General features: G+C 39.7%; 1 protein-coding gene across 3 annotated transcripts in view; it reads right to left on the bottom strand.

Annotated features, from left to right (window-relative positions):
• SPMIP2 (sperm microtubule inner protein 2) overlaps positions 1 to 21,822 on the bottom strand; it is a gene marked incomplete at its 5' end in the record, with an annotated part of 138,873 nt that overhangs the window by 67,369 nt on the left and 49,682 nt on the right. The window contains one exon of one of the 3 annotated variants that reach the window (XM_081134197.1): positions 17,227 to 17,290. The exons of 1 other annotated variant lie outside the window; for it this stretch is intronic. In XM_081134197.1, coding sequence (XP_080990323.1) covers positions 17,227 to 17,290 — 64 coding nt within the window. Of the gene's footprint in view, positions 1 to 17,226; positions 17,291 to 19,083; positions 19,329 to 21,822 lie in introns of those variants that run through there. One more of the 3 variants, XR_013998595.1, reaches the window with a different exon arrangement.

The raw sequence follows: 21,822 nt of genomic DNA, 5'->3' as shown, positions 1-21,822 counted from the left end.
TCCCCCTTAAAATGTGTCACTCAGAACCAAAAATAATGTTACAGTGTGGTCCAATTGGGGCAGAGTCTGCTTGTTTGTGGAACACAGAGCTCTGTGATTGTGTCAGCTTCGTTGGGAACCATCTGGGCTCATCTTAAATTTACACGTCAGCTACAACCTCCACATCAACCAATCACACAATGAATGTCTTACCTGCCCTTTACTTGCTCTGTTGATTTTTAACCCTCAGTGCAAGGTTCATATTTGTTCCTGTTACATTATAATCTTGTTAGGTTCAGCCCCTAATTCTAAAATAGTGTCTTTTACAATCCACATTGTCATCTTATTTTTACTCTTGCTCTCTTCTCTCTCTCTCCTAGGTGCGTGCCTTCTGCAAACCTAAGAGCAAGCTTTCTCTTCCTACATTCAAATCACTGAGAACAAAACAGGGCAAACTCCTGCTCCCCTCCCTCAATCAATTATTAAACATAAAAGCTGGAAACTAGAATAAAATGTCCGAGTGAAGTACCAGTTAAATATTGACTTTCACTTGCCAATTTTACTTCAGTCCATCTTTCGGCTGAAGTAGCCTGAAAAATGAAAATGCTGCAATCACTGTAAATAATTCCCAGGGAACATTTAGAATGCCTGACAGATATTAAATATTTGAAGTATATCTCTCCATTCTTAGATGTGTGCAGAAGGAGACAGTTTAAGAATAGCGTAGAATAATTAAAAGGTTTAATAATGATCCTGGATTAGTTGAAGTATCTGGAGAGTGTTGATACTTACTGAAAAATGTTGCTACAAAATTTGTTTTATTTTTGCGATTTTCTTTGAGTTAATTATTTTTATGTTTATGAAAATTATTTCTCAATTGACTTCTTAAATCTATAAAATTGAAAATAATTACAGAGATTTTAAAAAGATACCCTACTTAGCGCAGATTTATTAGCATTTAGAGTTTACAGGCTATGAAAAGAAACATATTGCTGAACTCCATTTAGGAACTATATGGTTATGTAAAGTGTGGAGTTGAAATCAAATAACATCATGCCCCAAAATGCCATAATTCAACTTAGGAGGGGGTTCTGAGATGCTATCTGATCTGGTACCTTTAGACCAGATACCTTTAGATTAGAAAATATGTTTTAGGTGACACCGGTGAAGGGGAAGGGGAAGGTGACTTTGTCATTTTTAATATGAATAACCCTGGCCGACCTAGCACCACAGGATTTTGGAACAATTTTTTTTTATGAAGTAATGCTGATGCAAAATGGCACCACGTGATTCTGCTTATTTTGAATACCCCCTCAGAAGCAGTGCGTTCCTGCTTACAGGAAAGCAAGTTAACTTTCCACATTTGAATGGGTGGTCAGTAGTTCCAAACCTACAGTTAGGACTGAGTGGTGGCAGGTTTCTCACAGTAGCCAACATACTATATTTAAACATTTTTCAAATGAGAGATAAAAAATGGGAACCCTTGTGCATTGCTGGTGGAAATGTAATATGGCACAGCTGCTGTAGAAAATGGTGTGATGATTCCTCAACAAATTAAACGTAGAGTTCCCATATGATCCAGCAGTTCCACGGTAGCATTATGCACAGTAGCCAAAAGGTAAAGCAACCCAAATGTCCATTGATGGATGGCCAGGTAAACAAAATGCGGTACGTGTGTGTGTGTGTATGTGTGTGTGTGTGTGCTAGGGCTTTTATAACAAAATACTAGACTAGGTGGGCTAAACAATAGAAATTTATTTTCTTATAATTCTGGAGGCTGGAAGTCCAAGTCAAGGTGCCTTCCAGGGCCAGTTTCTGGTGAGACCTCTCTCCTTATTTACAGATGACCCCCTTCCTTCTGTGTCCTCACATGGCCTTTCTCTGTGCATACCTGGAGAGAGAAAGAGCTCTGGTGTTCCTTATAAGGATACCAATTTCATGGGATTAGAGCCCCACCCTATGACCTTATGTAACCTCCATTACCCCCATAAAGGACCTGTCTCCAAATACAATCACATCAGGGATTGTGGCTTCAACATATGAAAACTGTCAAGGAGAAGGGAGGACAACTCAGTCCATAAAAATGTACAATGAGTCATTATTCATCCAATGACTCATAAAAAGGAAGGAAACTGTGGCACAAGCTACAACATAGATGAAACTTGAGGACATTATGTTAAGTGAAATAAGCCAGTCACAAAAGTGATTCTACTTATATGAAATTACTAAAGTGGTCGAGACAGAAAATAGTATGGTGGTTGAGAGGGGCTGGAAAGGGGGAAATGGAGAACTAGTGTTTAATGGACACAGAGTCTCAATTTTGCAAGATGAAAAAGTTCTGCAGCTGGGTGGTGGTGAGGGTTGCATAGCAATGGAAATGTACTTACCACTACAGGGCTGTATGTTTTTTGTGTATGTGTGTGTTTTTTTAAAATATATCCCTATCGATTTCAGAGAGAGGAAGGGAGAGGGAGAGAAAGACAGAAACATCAATGATGAGAGAGTCGTTGATCGGCTCCTGCACTCCCCACACTGGGGATCAAGCCTGCAACCTGGGCGTGTGCCCTGACCAGGAATCGAACCCTGATCGCCTGGATCCTAGGTCGATGCTCAACCGCTGAGCCATGAGTGGCCGGGCAGGACTGTAAGTTTTTAAGTATTTGCCATTTTATGTTTTAAAAATTTTATATTTATCATTTTATGTTATGTTTACAATAACATAGCATAGCAATTTTTTAAAAGAAAAATAATTAGAAAAGCTCTCTTAGAGAGCTTTAGTAGGTAACCCCACATGGCACTCCCTCTTGGTGGATCTGTTCCTCCTGAAACACATTAAACACACACACTATGTTATCATGATGTGTCATTGGTCTATCAACCAGCAGCCTAATTCTTTGTTTAATGCTTTTTTTCTACATTTTCTTTTCAAATGAATGAGATGGGTACATATCATCTTCTACATCCACCTTTCTGTAGAGTCTCCTAATTTTTCAGTATGAATTGTAACTTAATTTTTCTCAAGTGTTGCCATCACAGTGATGGTAATAAAATCATATGTTTACTGAATTATGGGAAAAATCAGTTTGGGGACTTCCAAGCCCTACAAGAATGTAAACAATTTAACAAGATTGCTAGACGTTAATTGACCCTAAACTAGCAGAACTGGCAAGTCCCAGATTTGTTTTGCCTTTGGTCACTTTCCCTTCCTCAACCACTATACAAATGCACGGAATGCCTGGGGGTGACATACAATAAATATTTGTGGAATAAATGAACAAATGTGTGATATGCATGTTATAGAAAGAATTCCCTGATTGGAGGAAGGGAGAAAGCCAATGTCTCATGTGAACCAATCAGGTACAGACCTCTCAGCAACACACTTGGAAGTAGTATTACACTTCTTTCTGCAGGAAGGATTCAGTTTTTTAAATACAGAGAATAATTTTCCATTTAAGAAGAATTTTTTTTTACAAGTGTAGCAAAGCATTTAGAAATGAAATTTAATTAAGTATCACTTAGTCTTTTTTGTAAAGCAAAAGCCAGGAACAATGGTAGGACTTCTAGGCATTTGTCTTCATGCCTTTGCAAATATTGTAACACAAAATTTCAAGATTTGCTAGACCAAGAGAAGACAAATAGTCTATTAGAATAAAGAGAGTTAGAGTAAAAAATTCAACTTTTTATATTGCTTTGCATTGTAGTTTATGCATAAATATGAATAACATATTAATAAGCTGACAAAAGAGTGAAACCTAAAATTTCGTGCAATTAGACTGACTAATAATTATAGCTATTTAAAAATTATATAAGTGCTTACTACATAAGCAGTGTTAGGTTGATGTGTGGGGAGGAGACAAAAGGATCAGGCTTGGTCCAGCCCCCACACAGGTTATAATCTAGCTAAGAAAATTGTCCTACACATTGAACAGCTTGCCCAGAGATGGGCGAGGCTGCCTTTCATTAAAAGAGAAATTCAAAGAAAGGCATGATCAATGAGACGTAGTCATGGAAAATATGGGTCTTGTGCAGGACTTGGAGAGATCAGTGAAGTCAACACACAGATTTGAAAAATTAGAATTTGTAATTTAAAAAATATAAGTATACAATCAAATACATATGAAATGTGGGGATGGGACTCTGTTCAATTTCCCTGCCCTCTATGTAAGAGAAATGGAATATTAAGCGGATTTCCAACATCACTGCCAGTGTCCATCCTTCAGGCCGCCGCGATATGTATAGGTTCATATAAAACATCTCACAGTTTCCCACCCTCTTCAAACACTGTCTATTCTTTACAGCAGATGAAGAAATGAAAGTGATAAGCATGGACCAATGAGCTGAACTCTTTAACCCACTTACTGTTGCAGTGTTCACAAATTACAAAATAATTATCTCTGCTCCATCTGGTGCTCATTATTAGTGGGGAGAAATGCAACAACTTAAAAATTACAGACCTTTTTCTAGTTTCTAACTTCTAGTTAGTAAAAGAAAGGGAGAGGATTAATTCTGTTATTTTTCTTCTCTCTTCTCGCTTAGGGGGGCTTTCTAGGTTGTCATCTTTTCTGTGTTATTTCCTTGGTAACCCCTTCTGGTTGCAGCCCAGTTACTTCACACTTGATTGTCAGTTAAAAAGGCTAAAGTGGGGAGTCCTACTGTGCTCTGGATTTCTTGTTTTTCCTTACAGCAGACTGCCTCCCACAGAGAGGCCTGGGGTGAGCAGTAGCTGGGCCACGGGGAGAAGGAAGGGGTTAAATGCATTCCCTTTGAACTTTTCTGATTCCCTCCCATTGCTTCCCACATTGCATCTGCAATATCTTTACTTTTCCATTTCTACTAAAAAGCAAGTCTCTGTCTTAAAAGAGCACGAACATAAGCAAGCATCACCCTGGAAAGCTCTGTAGGGAGGAACGAGAGAAGGGAGCCCGGGTGAATAGAGTATAGATTGGAGGAAGCAGGTGGGAGGGAGCTCCTTGTCTAAAATCTGTGTCTGGATGTTGCTCTCAGCAGTGCTCTATTAGTGAACAAATCATATGAAACATTGAGAAAGTGGTATTAGAGAAACTTTGGATGAGGGAAGATCTTACAGAGGACTCCTTTCTAGTAACACTAATCTGCTTTGGGAAAGAAATAGGCAAATATAGTGAACAGTGATGTGTTCCATCTGCATTGTCCTTTTGTGCCGAGATAATTATTGCCCCAGGTTAGAGTTAAACAGATATCCAGAATGACTCTCTGGATAGCAGAACTATTGGCCAAACATATAAATTAGTGCCTACGAATAGTACGATAAAGGGAAATGCCTTAGACTGCAAACTTCTCAAGGAATTGTCAATATTCAACTCACTCACCCCTTTCCTGTATAAACATTTTTGAGTGTACTCTGCATTAGTCTGCCCTTGGTGCTGTCTGCCTAGCCTTTGAAGTTGGGACCAGAAAGAAGGTGAGTCCCAGAAGTCCTTGTCCCTCAGCTGGAGCACCAAAATACATAGCTTCATAAGAAAAACTGGCCATGGTATACCCAGCATGGATAGGCAGTCCATCACCACCAGGCCAGGAGAGTGATCAGATGCTGGCAAACAAGCAACAGATCAAAACAACGGGTCAAGACAATGTGGGTTTGTAAGATAAACTGGAACCTACAAGGATTAACTAGACCCGACCGATCCAAGTGAAAACTGGTGCCTTTTGCCACAGTGCTAAATATCTGGCCCAGAAGGCAATGAAGCTGAAGAAGGAAGTATGAAGGCTCCAAAGGAGCTGCCGCCCCACCAACAAGGTGAGCCAACGTGTCAGCAACGGTGGGCATGAGCTGCAACATCACCTGGTGGCCCGCACCAACCTCCTGGGCATAGAAATAATTTGCCCACTGCTTCACTTCCACCTTCCAAATTGCACGCAAAATGTCTCTTGTGGTCTAGCCTAATCCAAAACTGCGCAGAGCAAAGCATTCTGGTAAAGGTAGTTCTAGCTTAGCTAAGTTGGCAGAGCACAGACCCACCATGTTTAGGGAGTGGCCATGAGTTCAGTCTAGCCAACTTGTTACGGTGGTCCTCTTATTTGCACTTTAACATTAGGTAATACATGTCAGCTAATGATGGAAACTGGACAAATGCATGGACAGCTATCATTAAATGGCAAAACAAAAAACAAAAAAAAGTTCAAAACATACAAAAGAAGAAGAAATTTTTTTTTTTTACCCCCAAGCAAGTATAATGGCCCAGAATACCCGTCTTGCACTCTTTGCAAAATTTGAAGTCATCTTGAATTGCTGGAAACAAGTTGAGATAGATTAGAGTCTTCTGCTTGGGTTTACAGTAAACTCAATAGATGTTCTGATGCAACTGGTTTTGAGTCGAGAGGAATAGCAGTTCCAAATTAGACAGTGGTAAAGAGGCGAGTGATTATCACCTGTCTATACCTGGGCACGATTTCCTCAGCATAGAGGTGGACATCTACCGAGTGATGTCTGTGGAATAGCTGGGCCTTTTCATCTTTCTCCGGTCAGTGCAAGGGAGGAAGTTAGTAATGGCTAATATATGAGGGAACCCTTGCCTAGTGCCCTGACATCGGGAACACTTCTTCACTGTCCTGCTTCGTGCAGAAATCAGATAATGAATTCTATCTGCACCTTGAACTGGATGTGTTGGGGTTGAGGAAGCTGGCCTGGCAAGGGCAGCAACTAAGGATCAGAGTTAGGGTAACCAACTCATCCCAGTCTTAGCACTGAAAATTCAGTGTCCCGGGAAACTCCTCATCCTGGGTAAAATGGGGCAATTGGTCACCTTAAAAATGTGGGTGTGGCTAGAACAGAAGGTCCCAAGCTGGGCAACAGGAGAAGCTAAAGCCAGAGAAGGGAACAAAATAGATGTACAAGGAGGCCCACAGTAGCCACCGGGCCTGCAGGATTTGCCCGGTGGGGTGGGGTGGGTGTGGGGACAGTAAACCCTCTGAGTACTGGGTCTGAATTTCAAAGCTCTAATCAAGATTCCTTAAATGTCTCTTTTGGCATCAGTTTTTTTTAAATGTAAACAGAGATCCACTATGTTTTGTGATTATCTATGCACAGCTCTTTTGTAACTGTAGAAGAAATAGGGAGAGATTGGGGAGTAGACTCAGGGGTTAAGGGCATATCAGTCCTTTGGAGAAGGGAGGAGATAGAAGATCCAAATACTTGTGATCCCTTTTGATGAACAGACTGCAGGAATAACCACTCTGGTAACCATTGTCTTTAAAGCTGCTTTATGTGGGAGTCACTTGCTCAAAATTTTATCTACTCAGTTGTGTTTAGTTGGGATGTAGAAAGTGAGGCAAATTAAAGTAGCCCTGACCTTGGACCCTCTGCCTTTGGGCCAGGCAGGGGTGCGGTGGCTTCCTCTTTTCATTTATCTTTGGGGCTACCCTATCCCACCTTTGGTGAACTCTCTGCTTTAAGAGATGGCCTTTTTGTACAATATATAATTTTCCTTTGGGCACGATCTCAGCCCCAAATATATGTTTTTGCTTCGAAACATTTTAAGCAAAGACACTGTCATTATTTTAGGTGATTCACAGAGGTGAGGTGAACATTCACATGTAGATTCTGTCTAAGTTTGTTACATCATCACACAAAAATGACTGGACAAACACCCACCCAAATTTGGAGATCATGGTTGAGACACCCTGGCTTAAAGACTGGATGTTGACAAATGAATATCACTCCCTTCCAGTGTTGTCCTCCAAGGCCATTAAAACTGGAACTGCAGTCAGATGAAAATGCTGTGGACCAGGGCGACCATGGTACTCAGACCCCAAATCATGCAGGCACAGGCTTTCAGTCTCCCACACGGATTGTGAATGACTGCTGCTTGCCCTGAGCTCAAAGTGCCCTGGGGAGGAGCAGCAGGGAGTTGTTTATTTAACAACGATGAATGGGGTTCTTGACCTATATGTAGACTAATGTAAATAACCTCCTTTTTAGTCCTCACATAGAACAATCTATACCTAGATGGTATTTCCACAGCGCCGCCCCTCCCTCGGAAGCAGAGGTAGGGTTATCACAGTGTTGGGGATTTACTGCAAACTCTCATTTCAGTCTTCTGAGTAATTGTATCCCAGGTCAATGATAAGCTATCTATTTTTGTATCCCTGCAGACATTCCTCAGAGCATTTCCAGTCAAAGGGTGGGTGTGTGCGCACATAGGCACAGGCATACCATGTGAGGGGTGGTGATGGGGAAGTGAGTGTGGCCCCAAGGTGGATCCTGTGTTCTAAGTGGCCACACAAGCCTCAGGAAAGGAAAGGAATGAGATTTACCATGGCAGTTCCTAGGATTGTAGAATCATAGGTTTGGTTTCTTTACATTTCTTTATTTAGCCCACATGACTAGCATGTCTACATTGTTCTGCGTCTATTTTGTGAAAAGAAGGTGGCAATAGCTTAGCTTGTAAATTGAAGTTTGAAAGAGTCTGAAAAACCTCTAATGTAGGAGGTATTATTTCCTTGCTATGAACAAAGAATTTATCTAACTCCAGTGCTATCAGCATTTATTCACTAATCTTCCTTTAACTTCAGATAGCTTTGTTTGCCTAAGTTTTGACTACATAGACTCCTAATTATCCTGTCATTGGTGACATAATTCATTGGGCTGAAAAATGTATTTCACTTTTATATAATCACTTACAGAATGATATAATGCACATTAATTTGAAGTATACAGATGTTCCTATTCTTCTTTTTAAAAGTGTGGGCTTTTAAATTACTTTTAAAAATCAATGATTGTGAGCTGAGACTTCTGATCTGACAGGAGGCAAGTTAGACCTCACAGTTATAGAACTAGAGCATGTGTGAGCTCCCAGGAGCAGAATGCATACAGTTCCTATTGCCCTGGGGCCCAGTGTGTTCCCCACAACAATGCACATATGGACCTGTATCTCACTCTCTTGGTGTGCTTGTTTAACATGCACATTCTAGGGCCCCAGAAACTCAGGATTTTCGGCATTCTGCATTCATAAAAGTCTCCAGAAGTAGTTCTCAAGCATATTAAATTTCTAGAATCAGCGCCCTAGATTTGGGATTGTGGTTAGCTAAGAGACCCCCTTCAGGGAGATCTTAGTATTATTGGCCATAGAACATAACAAAGACCCCCAAACTGGATTTGGCTCACATTTCCTGGCTCACCATGCCCCTTTTTCCCTCAGTAGCCACCTCCCTGACAGATGTCAAGGTGAGAGAGACACATCGATTTGTTGCCTCCTGCAGGCACCCAGACCAGAGCTGGGAATCGAGCCTGAAATGGAAGTACGTGCCCTTGGCCAGAACTGAACGCTGGACCTTTCTGTCCGCAGGCTGATGCTCTAACCACTGGGCCAAACCGGCTAGGGGTGCACTGTGAATTCTGATCATTGTTTATTAAACTGGGGAGCTGCTGCATTGATTCTGGCCCCTTAGGTTCCAGGCCTCGCCCTCGGTGCCCCCACCTCCTTCCCCAGGGCAGTTCCCTCGACTTAGGAGAATGAGGTTTAGAAATGAACAAAATCTCCCCTTTCCGCCACCAGCTTCCTCAGGTGGTTCCAGGTCCTTGTTGGAGAAACTCAGGCTCCCTCTGCCTCTGCTTGGCAATGAGGTGGCAGGTTTCCTGGAGACATCTGTCTAGTTCAACCCTGTTACAGAGCAGGAGCAACCAGCCTACTTCTTTCTTCCCTTTAAATGACTGCCTCTCCTGCAACTCTGCAGTCTCCAGAAATTATTGCCTTTGTTTTAGAAATTGCTGCCGCACATAAACGACCTGGCCCAATAAGTGAGCTGTCGTCCCGTTCCGGGGTGTTATGCTTAAAGGTATGGGTAACCTTCTCTCTGCCTCGGACTTTTCCCCGAGCCTATTTTTCTTAAAGATGATCCTTGTGGTCAAAGGGGCCTTTTAATAAGCTCTGTGAAAGGTTCGCCCTTTTCTGAGATAATTGCTAACAACTGGGGTTAGCGAGACACTGAGGCTCTTTATTTTTTACCACTTGCTGTGAGGGAAATTGGCGAGGACCGTGCCCAGCGGTGGCAAAGGGAAAGGGCTTCCTTGCTGGAGCCCAGCGTGTGCTTCCTGTCCTCTTGCGGGGGGGCGGGGGGGGGGGGGGAAGACACCAGAGAGAGAGAGAGAGAGAGAGAGAGAGAGGGAGAGAGAGAGGGAGAGAGAGGAGCATGATGTCTGTAGCGAAAGGCTTCCCACCCAGGGCACCCCGTGCAGATCCTTCTATTCTTCTTGACTATAGAAGGACATATCGGTTTTTGGTTTTTTAATCCTTACCTGAGGATATTTTTTTCCATTGCTTTTCAGAGAGAGTGGAAGCGAGAGGGAGAGAGAGAGTGGTTGCCTCCCACATAGTTTACTTATATTGCTAGTGCCCCGACCCGGGCAGGGGATCGACCTGCAACCAAGATACCTGCTCGTCGCTAGAATCGAACCCAGGGCCTTCAGTCCATGATCCAGTGCTCTAACCACTGAGCAAACCAGCTAGGGCCAGAATGATGTATGGTTTTCATCAACGAAGATTACATAAATTAATGAGGTTTATAAGTAATATTCCAAAATCTGCCACTCTACCATAATATCTTTTTAACAGAACTTGTATTCTTTAGTATTATTTAGATCAGATTTATAGGAAAATCTAAAAGGCCAATAGTTAACCGGTAAAAAATATATATATTTCTTTGTGTGGGCTCTATCTGAATAACCAATGGCATCATCTTCTGGGCCCACAATTTACTTATATTGCTAGTGATCCTTGTCAGATGATGATAACATGTATATGGAGCTCACAGCATGCCAAGCACTGTTCTAAGTATTCTGTGTTTATTAACTCACTTAAAATTCCCAGAAACCCTATGCAGTGGGTATTACTGCTGTTGTGCAAATGGCATAATTGAGGCACAGAGAGGTAAATATCTTGCCCAAGGTAACAATAGTAAGTAGTGGAGCCAGAAGAGTTTAGATCTTGTTACTCAAAGTGTGGTCCCTGAACCACAGCCTGGCATCACCTGGGAATTCAGTAGAAATGCAGATTCCCAGGCTCCTCATTGCAGACCAATGGAATCAGCATCTGCATTTTAACTAAACTCCCCAGGTGATTAATATGCACATTTCAGTTTAAAAACGAAACTGAGTTCAGATCATCTCAGATTACTTCTTTCTGTGCCCTTTAAAAACTTGCTTATGATTTCAGACTTTGGGGAATAAAGTGCAGTTGTTTGGTTTATTATGAAAAAATAGAATTTTAAGGATGATTTTTGTGTTCTCTCCCTCTTCCAGAAAATCAGCTTCTCACAGAAAAAAAAAAGTACACAACTACTTAAGAAGAATAAAAGTTCAAAAATGTTATTAAATTTATGGTCTATGCAGGCACTTTCATTTCATTAAATCATCATAGAAAACCTTATGAAATAGGCACTACTATTCCCAAGTTACTGGGAAAACTGAGGTCAGAAAGGTTAGGGGGAAAAGCCAAGATTATGACTAAGTTTACAACCTTGTTTCCTGAAATAGGATCTTCATGCTTATTCCTGTTTTCTAGAAGTTTGCACAGTAAACAATTAACTTATCTTTGACAAAAGAATTCATTTTTTCAAACAGTTTCAATAAAAAACTTTTTTTTTTTTCTTGCTTAATCCTGAGCATTCCTCCCTGATTTAAAGAGACTATATTAATGTAACCTATCAGGTATCAACTTTGGAAAATTAACTCAAGATCCAGAAAGGCAAATAAGCCCTTCTCTTTCCCATCTTAGTTCATGTAATAAAGGTGTTTATTGTTCTAAAAAACAAACAAAAAAGCTGGCCCTTAGAAGTTCTCTTCTGCCCGGCCGGCGTGGCTCAGCAGCTGAGCATCAACCTAGGATGCAGGAGATCGTGGTTATGACTCTCTCATCACTGGTGTTTCTATCTCTCTCTCCCTCTCCCTTCCTCTCTCTGAAATCAATAAAAATATTTTTTAAAAAAATTAAAATAAAAAAAGAAAGTCTCTTCTAAGAGCTTGGTTTAGATGCTTTTCAAAGTGGCGGCAGCAGCTAATGTGGTTTTTTTTCCTGCAAATCACATTGGTGATGACTTAGATGACCAACAATTTAAGGAAGGATTGATTTGGAACTGCTGCCCCTTATAGATAAACTTTGATTCAGGCAAATCATATTCTATGATTATAGAATAAATGCAGGTTAGCCAACCAAATGTGTCAGTGCCATTAAAATGTGTAAGCTTCTGTCATGATTTAGTTTTTAAAAATCTAAAATCTTTGCTTCATGAATTATAGTGGTGAGACGTAAGCTGAATTTGCAGTCAGGAGTGTTTTATTCTTTCTTCAAAAACGAAACCACTGGCAGTTCAGTGTGAAGTCATTTTCTATTTTTAAAATAATTGAATTTGAGACATAACTATTAGTGTGGCAGTTTCACAGGGCAAAAAATGAGATGAATAAATGGGTCTGAAACCCAGGCTAATGGAGCAATGCTTTTCAAAATTATATACACATTTATGTATTTCCCCTACCACTTATAGTTTCATTCATCATATTGCTTTTGGCTGTGTCCGAGAGAGTATTTCATATTCTAATACATTTATAACAGAAATTCTATGTCATGATCATTCCTTTATAAGGTAGAATTCTGCAATATTCCTGGTTTACATGAGCAAATCTTCTAGTAGATATACACTGGCTGGCTAAATACATTTTTTTATTTAGTCAGATACCTGGAAGTAATGCACATAAATACATCATATAAACAGGGGGCAGGCAGGGACTTACAATCTTCTGATCAAGGCAGTGTGACCTTGAGCAAGTCACTTAGCTCTCTGAACCTCAGCATTTGCATCTAAAAAATGATAGATTATCTGTTATGGTGCTTTTATATTGAACATCCCATATTAATTATTCCATAAATCTCTTTGATTTGGACCAAGTGGACATTTATTTAAAAATTTGAATGAAAAAAATCTATTTTTAAAATGTAATTTTATAATTTTAAAACAGCATAAGACCTGTAACTGGGTAAACAAATGATGTCATTTATATGTAAATAGATGTTTTAAAAATATATAATCATGCTCTAAAATACATTTAAAACCTCTTCATGACTGTGTTTATGATATTAATTTTCATAGTAAAATTTTTGTAATGTAAAAATAACATTACCTATGAAATCTGCTAACTAGATAATAAAGCTTAGCAAGTTGATAGTAAAACTTGTGTGGAAAAATAAGCCATCAAATAAAATGTTTTCAAAATAAAGACAATAATTTACCCTATCATATTAAACTCACGGTTATCAAAAACATATACAGGGAATCCAAAAAAAATGTTTACACACTTTAACAGCTGGTAGATCAATTTTAAAAATGCAATTTATTTTAAGAAACACTGCCTTTATAGTTATTTGAAGTGTGTATAAACTTTTTTGGAACAGTGTTTGACTTTGGGGGGATTAACCGAGAAAAAACATAAATAAATTTTTTAGGGTAATCAAAATGTTCACAATCTTCATCTAAAAAGTAGACATATAGTTGTATTCACTTTTTAAATGCTATCAAGCGGAACATAAGATTAATGTACTTAATAAAGTATATGCTACATATCAACTTTTTAAAATATTTTAAAAGTTGGACTCACTGACTTTTTCTTAAAAGGAATCTCTATCATTTTGTTAATTGCAAACGAAATAAATTCTGAGATCCATCTACAATATGGATGCTCTAATTATTCCAAAAGGAAGGGAAGGAATGGGAAAACGAGAAAAACCGAAACATAAGGCTGAGTCTTGTGGAGGGTAATGTGGTCATTTCCCTCTTTCCCACTTCTTTTACGTGATTTCTCAAGCCCTTTGGAGTTGGATCCATGTTCCTTTTCAGTGCCACACTATGCCATAAATGCTATTTAGCTTAAACAAATGGGATAACTAGATGGCCTGTAATGTTCTAACCAGAACAAATAGCGTATACATGTACATGTACATCTTATTCATGTTCATTTTTTTGTCCAAAGCTCCTGGCTAAGAAGTTTTTAGTATTCAATAGGGATTCGATTTATATTTGTTAAATTGGATTTTAAATCTATTTGATAAAAATTATCAAAAATATATTTTAAAATCTATTTTAAAGGGAAAACTATTAACATTTGATAGAAAAATAAAACTTGATGAGTGGTCAAATTAGTTAAGTGGTCAAGATATACTAATACACACTGTGGCTAATCTAAGAAAATCATGAAGTCTCACGAGGAATTAAAAAAATGAAAACTACGACAACTCTAGCTATCAATGATAAGTATAAAAGTAGTGTTACACTTATAGCAAATGAAAGAAAATTTTTATTTTAAAATGAAAGGACATCAATAAAAAATCCTACAAAACTCTTAAAAGTGCTCTGAAATCATCCCCAAATTTGCCACAAAATTTCTCAGCTATTGTCTTGTCTTCTAATCTGGCTAGTTCTTCCTTTCATATCAGCATTCAAGATAATTTTAAAAAATTATTTCATCATACTTCATTGTTTTTGTTTTTTAAAAATATATATCTTTATTGATTTTAGAGAGAGGAAGAGAGAGGGAGAGCGAGAGAGAGAAACATCAATGATGAGAGTCATTGATCGGCTGCCTCCTGCACACCCCTGACTGGGGATCGAGCCCACAACCCGGGCATGTGCCCTGACCGGGAATCAAACCTTGATCTCTTGGATCATAGGTCGATGCTTAATTGCTCAGCCACCCTGGCTGGGCAAACACCATAAATATATTAAAGGTAGTAAGAATTTGAACTATGTAAATACATGAAACTAAAAATACATTCTCATAAATTAGAAGAAGTTTGAAGCACTGATTAAGACACACAATTGCAAGTGACAGAAAACTGGCTTGAGGCAAAGAAGAAATTTATTGGCTGATAGAAATGAAAAGTTTGACATACAAAAATCACCTAAAACAGATAATAGTCCTGAATGAAAACACAGCGCTGTAAAACTTCTAGAAGAAAATATAAGAGAAAAATCTAGGTGATCTTGGGTTTGGGGATGAATTTTTAGATAGAACATCAAAAGCATAATCCATGGAAGAAAAATGAATTAGTTGCACTTTATTAAAACTAAAAACTTCTGCTCTATGAAAGACTCTGTTAAGAGAAGGAAAAGACAAGTCACAGACTGGGAGAAAATATTTCCAAAACACTTATCCAATAAAGTACTTGTACGTAAAATATTCACAGAACTCTTAAAACTCAACCCTAAGAAAATTAAAAAAAACAATTCGTAAATAGGCAAACATTATGAACAGACATCTCACCAAAGAAGATATTTAGCCAAGCCAGTTTGTCTCAGTGGTTAGAGCCTTGGCCCACAGACTGAAGAGTACCGGGTTCAATTCTAGCTAAGGGTACTTACCTCAGTTGCAGGCTTGATCCCCAGCCTGGACTGAAAACATATAGGAGGCAACCAATTGCTGCTTCTCTCTCTCTCTCTCTCTCTCTCTCTCTCTCTCTCTGTCTTCCCCTCTCTGAAAAGCAATGGAAAAAATATCCTCGGGTAAGGTTTTTAAAAAAAAGAAGATATACAGCTGGCAAATAAGTATATGATCATTGTTCAGTAGGGAATTGTGAATTAAACAAGAATGAGACGTAACTACATACCTATTAGAATGGCTAAAAGTAAAAAACAGACAATACCAAATGCTGACAAGGATGCAAAGCATCCCTTGCTGGTGGGAATGCACCATACCATGGTACAGCAGCTTTAGAAGACAGTTTGGCAGTTTCCTACAAAGTTAAACATAGCCTTACCATATGAACCAGCAGTCACATTCCTAGATATTTACCAAATTGATTTGAAAACGTATCCACACAAATGTTTATAGAAGCTTTTTGAAGAATTGTTAAAAACTGCAAGCAATCAAAATGTCCTTTAATAGGTGAATAGATAAACAAACTATGGCACATCCAGGTGATGAAATATTATTCGGTGATAAATGAGCTATCAAACTACAAAAAGACAAAGAGGAACTTTAGATGCACATTGACAAGTGAAAGAAGCCAATCTGAAAGGGCTACATGGTGTATGATTCCAGCTCCATGACAGTCAGGCAAAACTACAGAGGTAGTGTAAAGATCAGTGGTTGGGAAGAGAAAAGGGAGAAATGAGTAGGTGAAGCACAGTGGATGTGTAGAGTGGTGGAGCTATTCTATACGATTCTAAAATGATGGGTACATAACCTATGGATTTATCAAAACCTATAACTTTTATAGCACAAAGAACAAACCTTGATGTATACAAATTTTTAAAGAATCATTTAAGAGATTCCAGGAATGAATTCAAACAATAACAAGAGAATCTAACTGTATTACAAATGTATGACACAACCTCTCTGAAGAGAGTCAGGGGGGGGGGGGGAGCTACCTAAGTAACTTTGGAAATGAGTAGAACCTGTAAGTTTTAAGCAAAAGGAACTGCAAGGAAGCACATTATGCCAGTTGATAAAGTTTTGGGGGTTTTTTCACTATAGAGTGCAGGTTACCAATTCTGATACTTGTATAGGTGTATGCTTAAACAAGTAAATCAATGGCAAATAGATGGGGCCAGATTCCTCATGTCTGGAGTGAGAATTTACATATAAGTAAGGGGATATGCTTATAAAATATGCTTATTATTTAAAAGTATAAAGGAAATAAGATGAAATTTAGTTTACTTCTTATAAATTTATCAGAACTAGTTGTATTCTATTTAATTGCATTTTATCATAATTCTAAACACATACACCACCCAAATCATTTAAAACAAGTTAAAGGAACCAAACACAAGCCATCAATTTTACTAGGTTAAGTGCACATCTTGCTCAATTTTTTATCACCCAAATATGTCAAGTTTATATAAAAGTACATGAAGCTTAAAATTAGTAATAATTAAAAATTGATCAAGGTATACTTTTTATTAGCATCAAAGTAGTTCTTCTTGCACAAAACAAACTTTATGGTATAAAAACATTCTTTTATGAAAGTTAGCTATAGTGAGTACTGGGATGTCACAGATCTGTCAGCTATAGTGAGCTATAGTCAGCTATAGTGAGTACTGGGATGTCACAGATCTGTTTATGGCAGCACAGTGTCGATGCCCAAGAGTAGCAGTGTTATATAAAATAAACGTGCTTATTTCATTCTCACATCCATTATGTGAGTATCATATGTGAGCACCATATGGGTGAGGTACAAAGAAAGTTTAGACCTCCTCATGAAAGCATACAGAAAATCTCTTTACCTGTAAAAATCATGCGTTTTCCCACTGTGGCAGATATGGGCTCTCGATACGAAACAGACGCCATGGCAAATGTCTGACCTGTGCCCCTGGATTTGCTTCTTCACCTTCCTTAGCTTGATCTTCACCGGCAAGTCAGAGACTCTGTGGTCCTTACTCTCCCCGTCTGTGGACTGAACTGAGTGGTTGCTAAGGACCCTTATGACAGGGAGGCGCGGCGTTCCTTCCAGCAGAGTTCAGTATTCCAATCTCCAAGGACAGAGAGATGCAGGGGTAGCATTCCCAGGAACTGCATCCAATAATATCTTTTCCTTCTCTGTCAGTATCAAGTCAGAGCAGACCTGCTCAGGACTAGAACAGGCTTGTCACAGATCAACATTTCCCTGAAGACGGTGTGATTGCAAAAAAAACAAACAAAACCCGCAAACCATGGTTAAATGCATTTGAGAAACTTGAGGAACATAAAAATTCTTATTAAAAGTTTTTAATGTTGACATTATTGCAGCTGCCCCCCTTTTTTCTCCCCTTTGCCCACCTCCACCCACCCCCACCTCCCTCTTCCTTGGCCTTCAGCAAACTATTGTCTGTGTCCATGGGATATGCATATATTAGATAAAATTTTAATAAAATTAAAATTATAATAAATGAATGAGATAACTGTATATATGTGTCTTTCCAGCCCCAAATTCCAATACTTCCTTAAACAAAATCTGTGCCTTGGTCATAAGCAATCTATTTACGGTTCCCATAACATGTGATACTCTTTCATTCTTCTGAGCCTTTCACATGCAGTTCGTTCTTCCTGTAACATTTGTGTGCAAATACCCCTTTTCCTGGGAGCCAGAGCCCACACCTCCTCCTCCAGGAGGATGCCTGCAGACATGGCTAAGTATTTTCTCCTTCATGACCCTTTAACTTCTATACTATCTTGTATATACTTATCTTTTTAACTCTTACCACTTTGCTTTAATTGTCTATTTTGTCTGCCTCCCCGCTAGAATCTAACTCCCAGGAGTTTATGGAAAAAGTGTTTTTATTCATATTTCAATTTCCAGAGACTGCCATACAATAGATATTTAATAAATGTCTGTGGGATGGATAAATGAATGAACAGCTAATTCCAGCCTGCCCAGAAATATAATACTGACCACCTGATCATCCATGGAATATAAATTCTAATAGTAATTCAAATTCAACACTAAGTATTCAGGGTTCTTTATTGAAAGTGTAATCCCTTTAGTTTGTTGAGAGAAATTAACATAAACCCCTCTCGTTAGCCTTGGAGAAGTTTTGGTTAGGAGGCAGACAGGTGCTCCAGGAGGTCCTCGCCCAAGGAAGGGCTGTATTTCAGCTGCAGGAAATGCTGTCAGCAGACAGCCTTCAGCTGTCAGCAGGTTCAGGGGCTGCTTTAGCTGCAGGGAGCTGCCTCTTTCGTCTGGGGTCAAGCCCTTTTGGGGGCAGCCTGTGTCCGTGTCAGGGGACTCAGTAAGGTGGGGCTCGAACGGCCAGTATTTCTGCTGCTCCTGGGCAGTTTTTCACCTTGTGGGCCGACATTCTGCTGAGCCCTCATCACAGTTCAGCTTCTTCCTCTGCCCAATCTTACTTCAGCCTCTTTCTGTTCACAGGTGTAGGCCCCAAATAACTGTCTTGCCCCCCAACTTCCAGGAAACCTGGCTTGCGGCACAGACAGCATAGACGTGTGCGCACAGTGTGCTCCACAGGAGTGCTTCTCGTCTCAGCCACTCGTCCCTTTCACCAGAAAAGTACAGTGTCTTCCCCGCACAGGCAGCCAGGGGCAGGCCTTGGCTGTGGATCTTCAGGAGGAAACGCCTTCTTGTCATTTTCTTTGGTCGTGGCCTACGCGCTCTCTTCCTCACCTCCATGTGGGCCCCTTGCAGCTTTAGAAGCTCTCCTGTTCTTTCTGAGGTGACCTAGTTCTGGTGATTATAGTCAAGGGGCCTCCATCTTCAGGTGACAGCTTCTGCCTGGAAACGACCTACCTCCTATCCTCAGAACTGCCGTGTTCCATGCCACCCAAGTTTGAGACCTCCCAGTGGAAGATAAGAACCTGCCCACGGGGTAGGTCTCTTGTGGTTTTCATGACACTAAAGAGAGAAAGGAAGGAAGAACTTGAATGAGGAAAATGAAATTTTTTAGTAACAAAAACAGAAAATGAAGGAGATCGTGGTTTTTTGGCTGAGGACCTCCCATGAACCCATCATGGGAAAAGCAGGCTTCCGCTTCGCCTTAAAGACTGTTACAAATCTTACAATCCGTGTGGGCTTAGGGTCAGCAATTCTGATGGCAGAAGGCCAGAGGGAAGTGCAATAAAGGAGAAAAATCCGAGTCAGTTCTTCCCTGTGAGATTATTCCACCAGTTCAATATATATTTAGGTTCATTTGTTCTGTTTTGGTTCATTTTTGGGGGATTTAAAAAATTATTTTATAATGAAATAAAATATTTACATGGTTCCAAAGTAAAATCCTTAAAATCTGGGATATTTATTTATTTATTTATTTATTTAAGTTTCTTTAGCTTTATTGTTGAAAATATTACAGATATCCCCTTTTTACCCCCATTGATCCCCTCCACCCTACATCCACCCTACCCCCAGGCTTTCCCCATACCAATGCCTGTGTCCATGGATTATGCTTATAAACATATAAGTTCTTTGATTAATCTCTCCCCACCCAAATCCCCCTCCCCACCTTCCTTCTGAGATCCCTCAGTCTGTTCCATGCTTCCATGTCTCTGGATCCACTTTGTTCATCGGTTTATTTTGTTTATTATATTCCACATATAAGTGCGATCATGTGGTATTTGTCTTTCTCTGACTGGCTTGTTTCACTTAGCATAATACTCTCCAGTTCCCTCCATGCTGTCCCAAAGGATAAAAGATCCTTCTTTTTTACAGCTGCATAGTATTCCATGCTGTAAATGTGCCACAGCTTTTTTATCCACTCATCTACTGATGGGCACTTGGGCTGTTTCCAGATCTTAGCTATTGTGAATTTGCTGCTATGAACATAGGGGTGCATAAGTTCTTTGCGACTGGTGCTTGGGGTTCCTTAGGATATATTCCTAGAAGTGGGATCACTGGGTCAAATGGCAGCTCAATTTTTCATCTTTTGAGGAAACTCCATACTGCTTTCCATAGTGGCTGCACCAGAAAATCTGGAATATTTAGAGAAGTCTAGTTTTTATCTTTGTCATCTCCATCTTGTTACTTCCTTTTTCTTGTAAGAAATTTTGTAAAAACTATAAATATAAATTTATAATCATATCCTCCCCTTTCTCAGAAAAACAGTAGCAAACTAAACACATGTTTTTCCACCTTGCTTTTTCACCTAAACACATTTGGCAATCACTTTATGACATTATGTAAAGATATTTCTCATTTTTTGTACTGCTTCAAAGTACTCAATTGAATGGATTTATCAGAATTTATTCAACCAGCCCTCTTATTAATGTTCATAGGGGCTGTTTCCAATCTTTTGCTATTACAAAAAATGCTTTAAAATATAGTTTTCTGCATAGATTTTCTCATATATTTTGGAGAACATCTTTGAGATGGATTTCTAGACATGCAATTGCCAGACCAACAAAGAAAAGCATAAATAAACTTCCTTGATATTTCCAAATTCTCTGTGCTGTTTGTACCATCGTGAATTCCAACCAGCAGGGTCTGAGAACCACTATTTCCACAGAGCCTCACCCAGGGTATGTTGTCAAACTTTTGGATTTATGTCACTCTGGCAAGAAAGTAATAGTAACATACTAATTTACATTTTTCTTGTTATTAGCAAGATTGAAGATCTTTTCATATGTTTAAGGGCCACTTGCATGATTTTCTATGGCCCTTCTAGTCATATCTCTTGAGTATTTTACTACAGGCCATTGACCTTTTTTGTTCTACTTTTAAAAGAGTGAGCTAACATTCCAAAGAAGGACAGCAGATGCACCAACAGAGAATAACATACAATGTAGTGGGGCAGTGATGGCTACAGTAACACAGCTATAAAAATACCAGATTTGTTCCTGGAGACATGGGAGCAGACAGGAGGACCCCCTGCCTGGGGGGAACAGAGCGTGAAGGCTTGCGGTGTGCTGAGGCAGGGCTTCCCGGAGGAAGTGCCATCTGAACAATGTTTCAAAGGGAGATGAGGGTCTAGGCGAGGAATGAGGAGGCTGGAGGATGGGGTGGGCATGGAGGGCATTTGGGACAAGGGGACAGCTTGTGCACAGCAAAAATATAGGAAGTTCAGCAGTGCCTGAGGTCATGGTCGTGGCTAAAAGGGGAGAGGGGGAGGGGGCCGGAGAGGCTCTCAAAGCCATTCCAGGGGCTTGCACTATATTCTGTAGGCAATGGGGACCCTTGAAAGATGTTAAATAGGTAGAGACTAGTTAGACCTGGGATTATATAGAAGATGCTTGACTGTTCAGAAGGAGCTTAAGGAGAAAAGCCTGGGGGACAGGGGCCCCAGCAGGCAGCTGTTGAAGTGGCCCAGGGAAGTGACAATGAGGGCCTGAACTAAGGCAGAGGTGACAGGAATGGAGAAGAGACACATTCGAGAAATGTGCTGAATAGAGGTTATAAG

This window comes from Miniopterus schreibersii (assembly GCF_964146895.1).
Source record: "Miniopterus schreibersii genome assembly, chromosome: 4".
Lineage (NCBI taxonomy): Eukaryota > Metazoa > Chordata > Mammalia > Chiroptera > Miniopteridae > Miniopterus > Miniopterus schreibersii.
The sequence above is the reverse complement of the archived record's forward strand: the minus strand, read 5'-3'. Positions and strand labels throughout refer to the sequence as shown.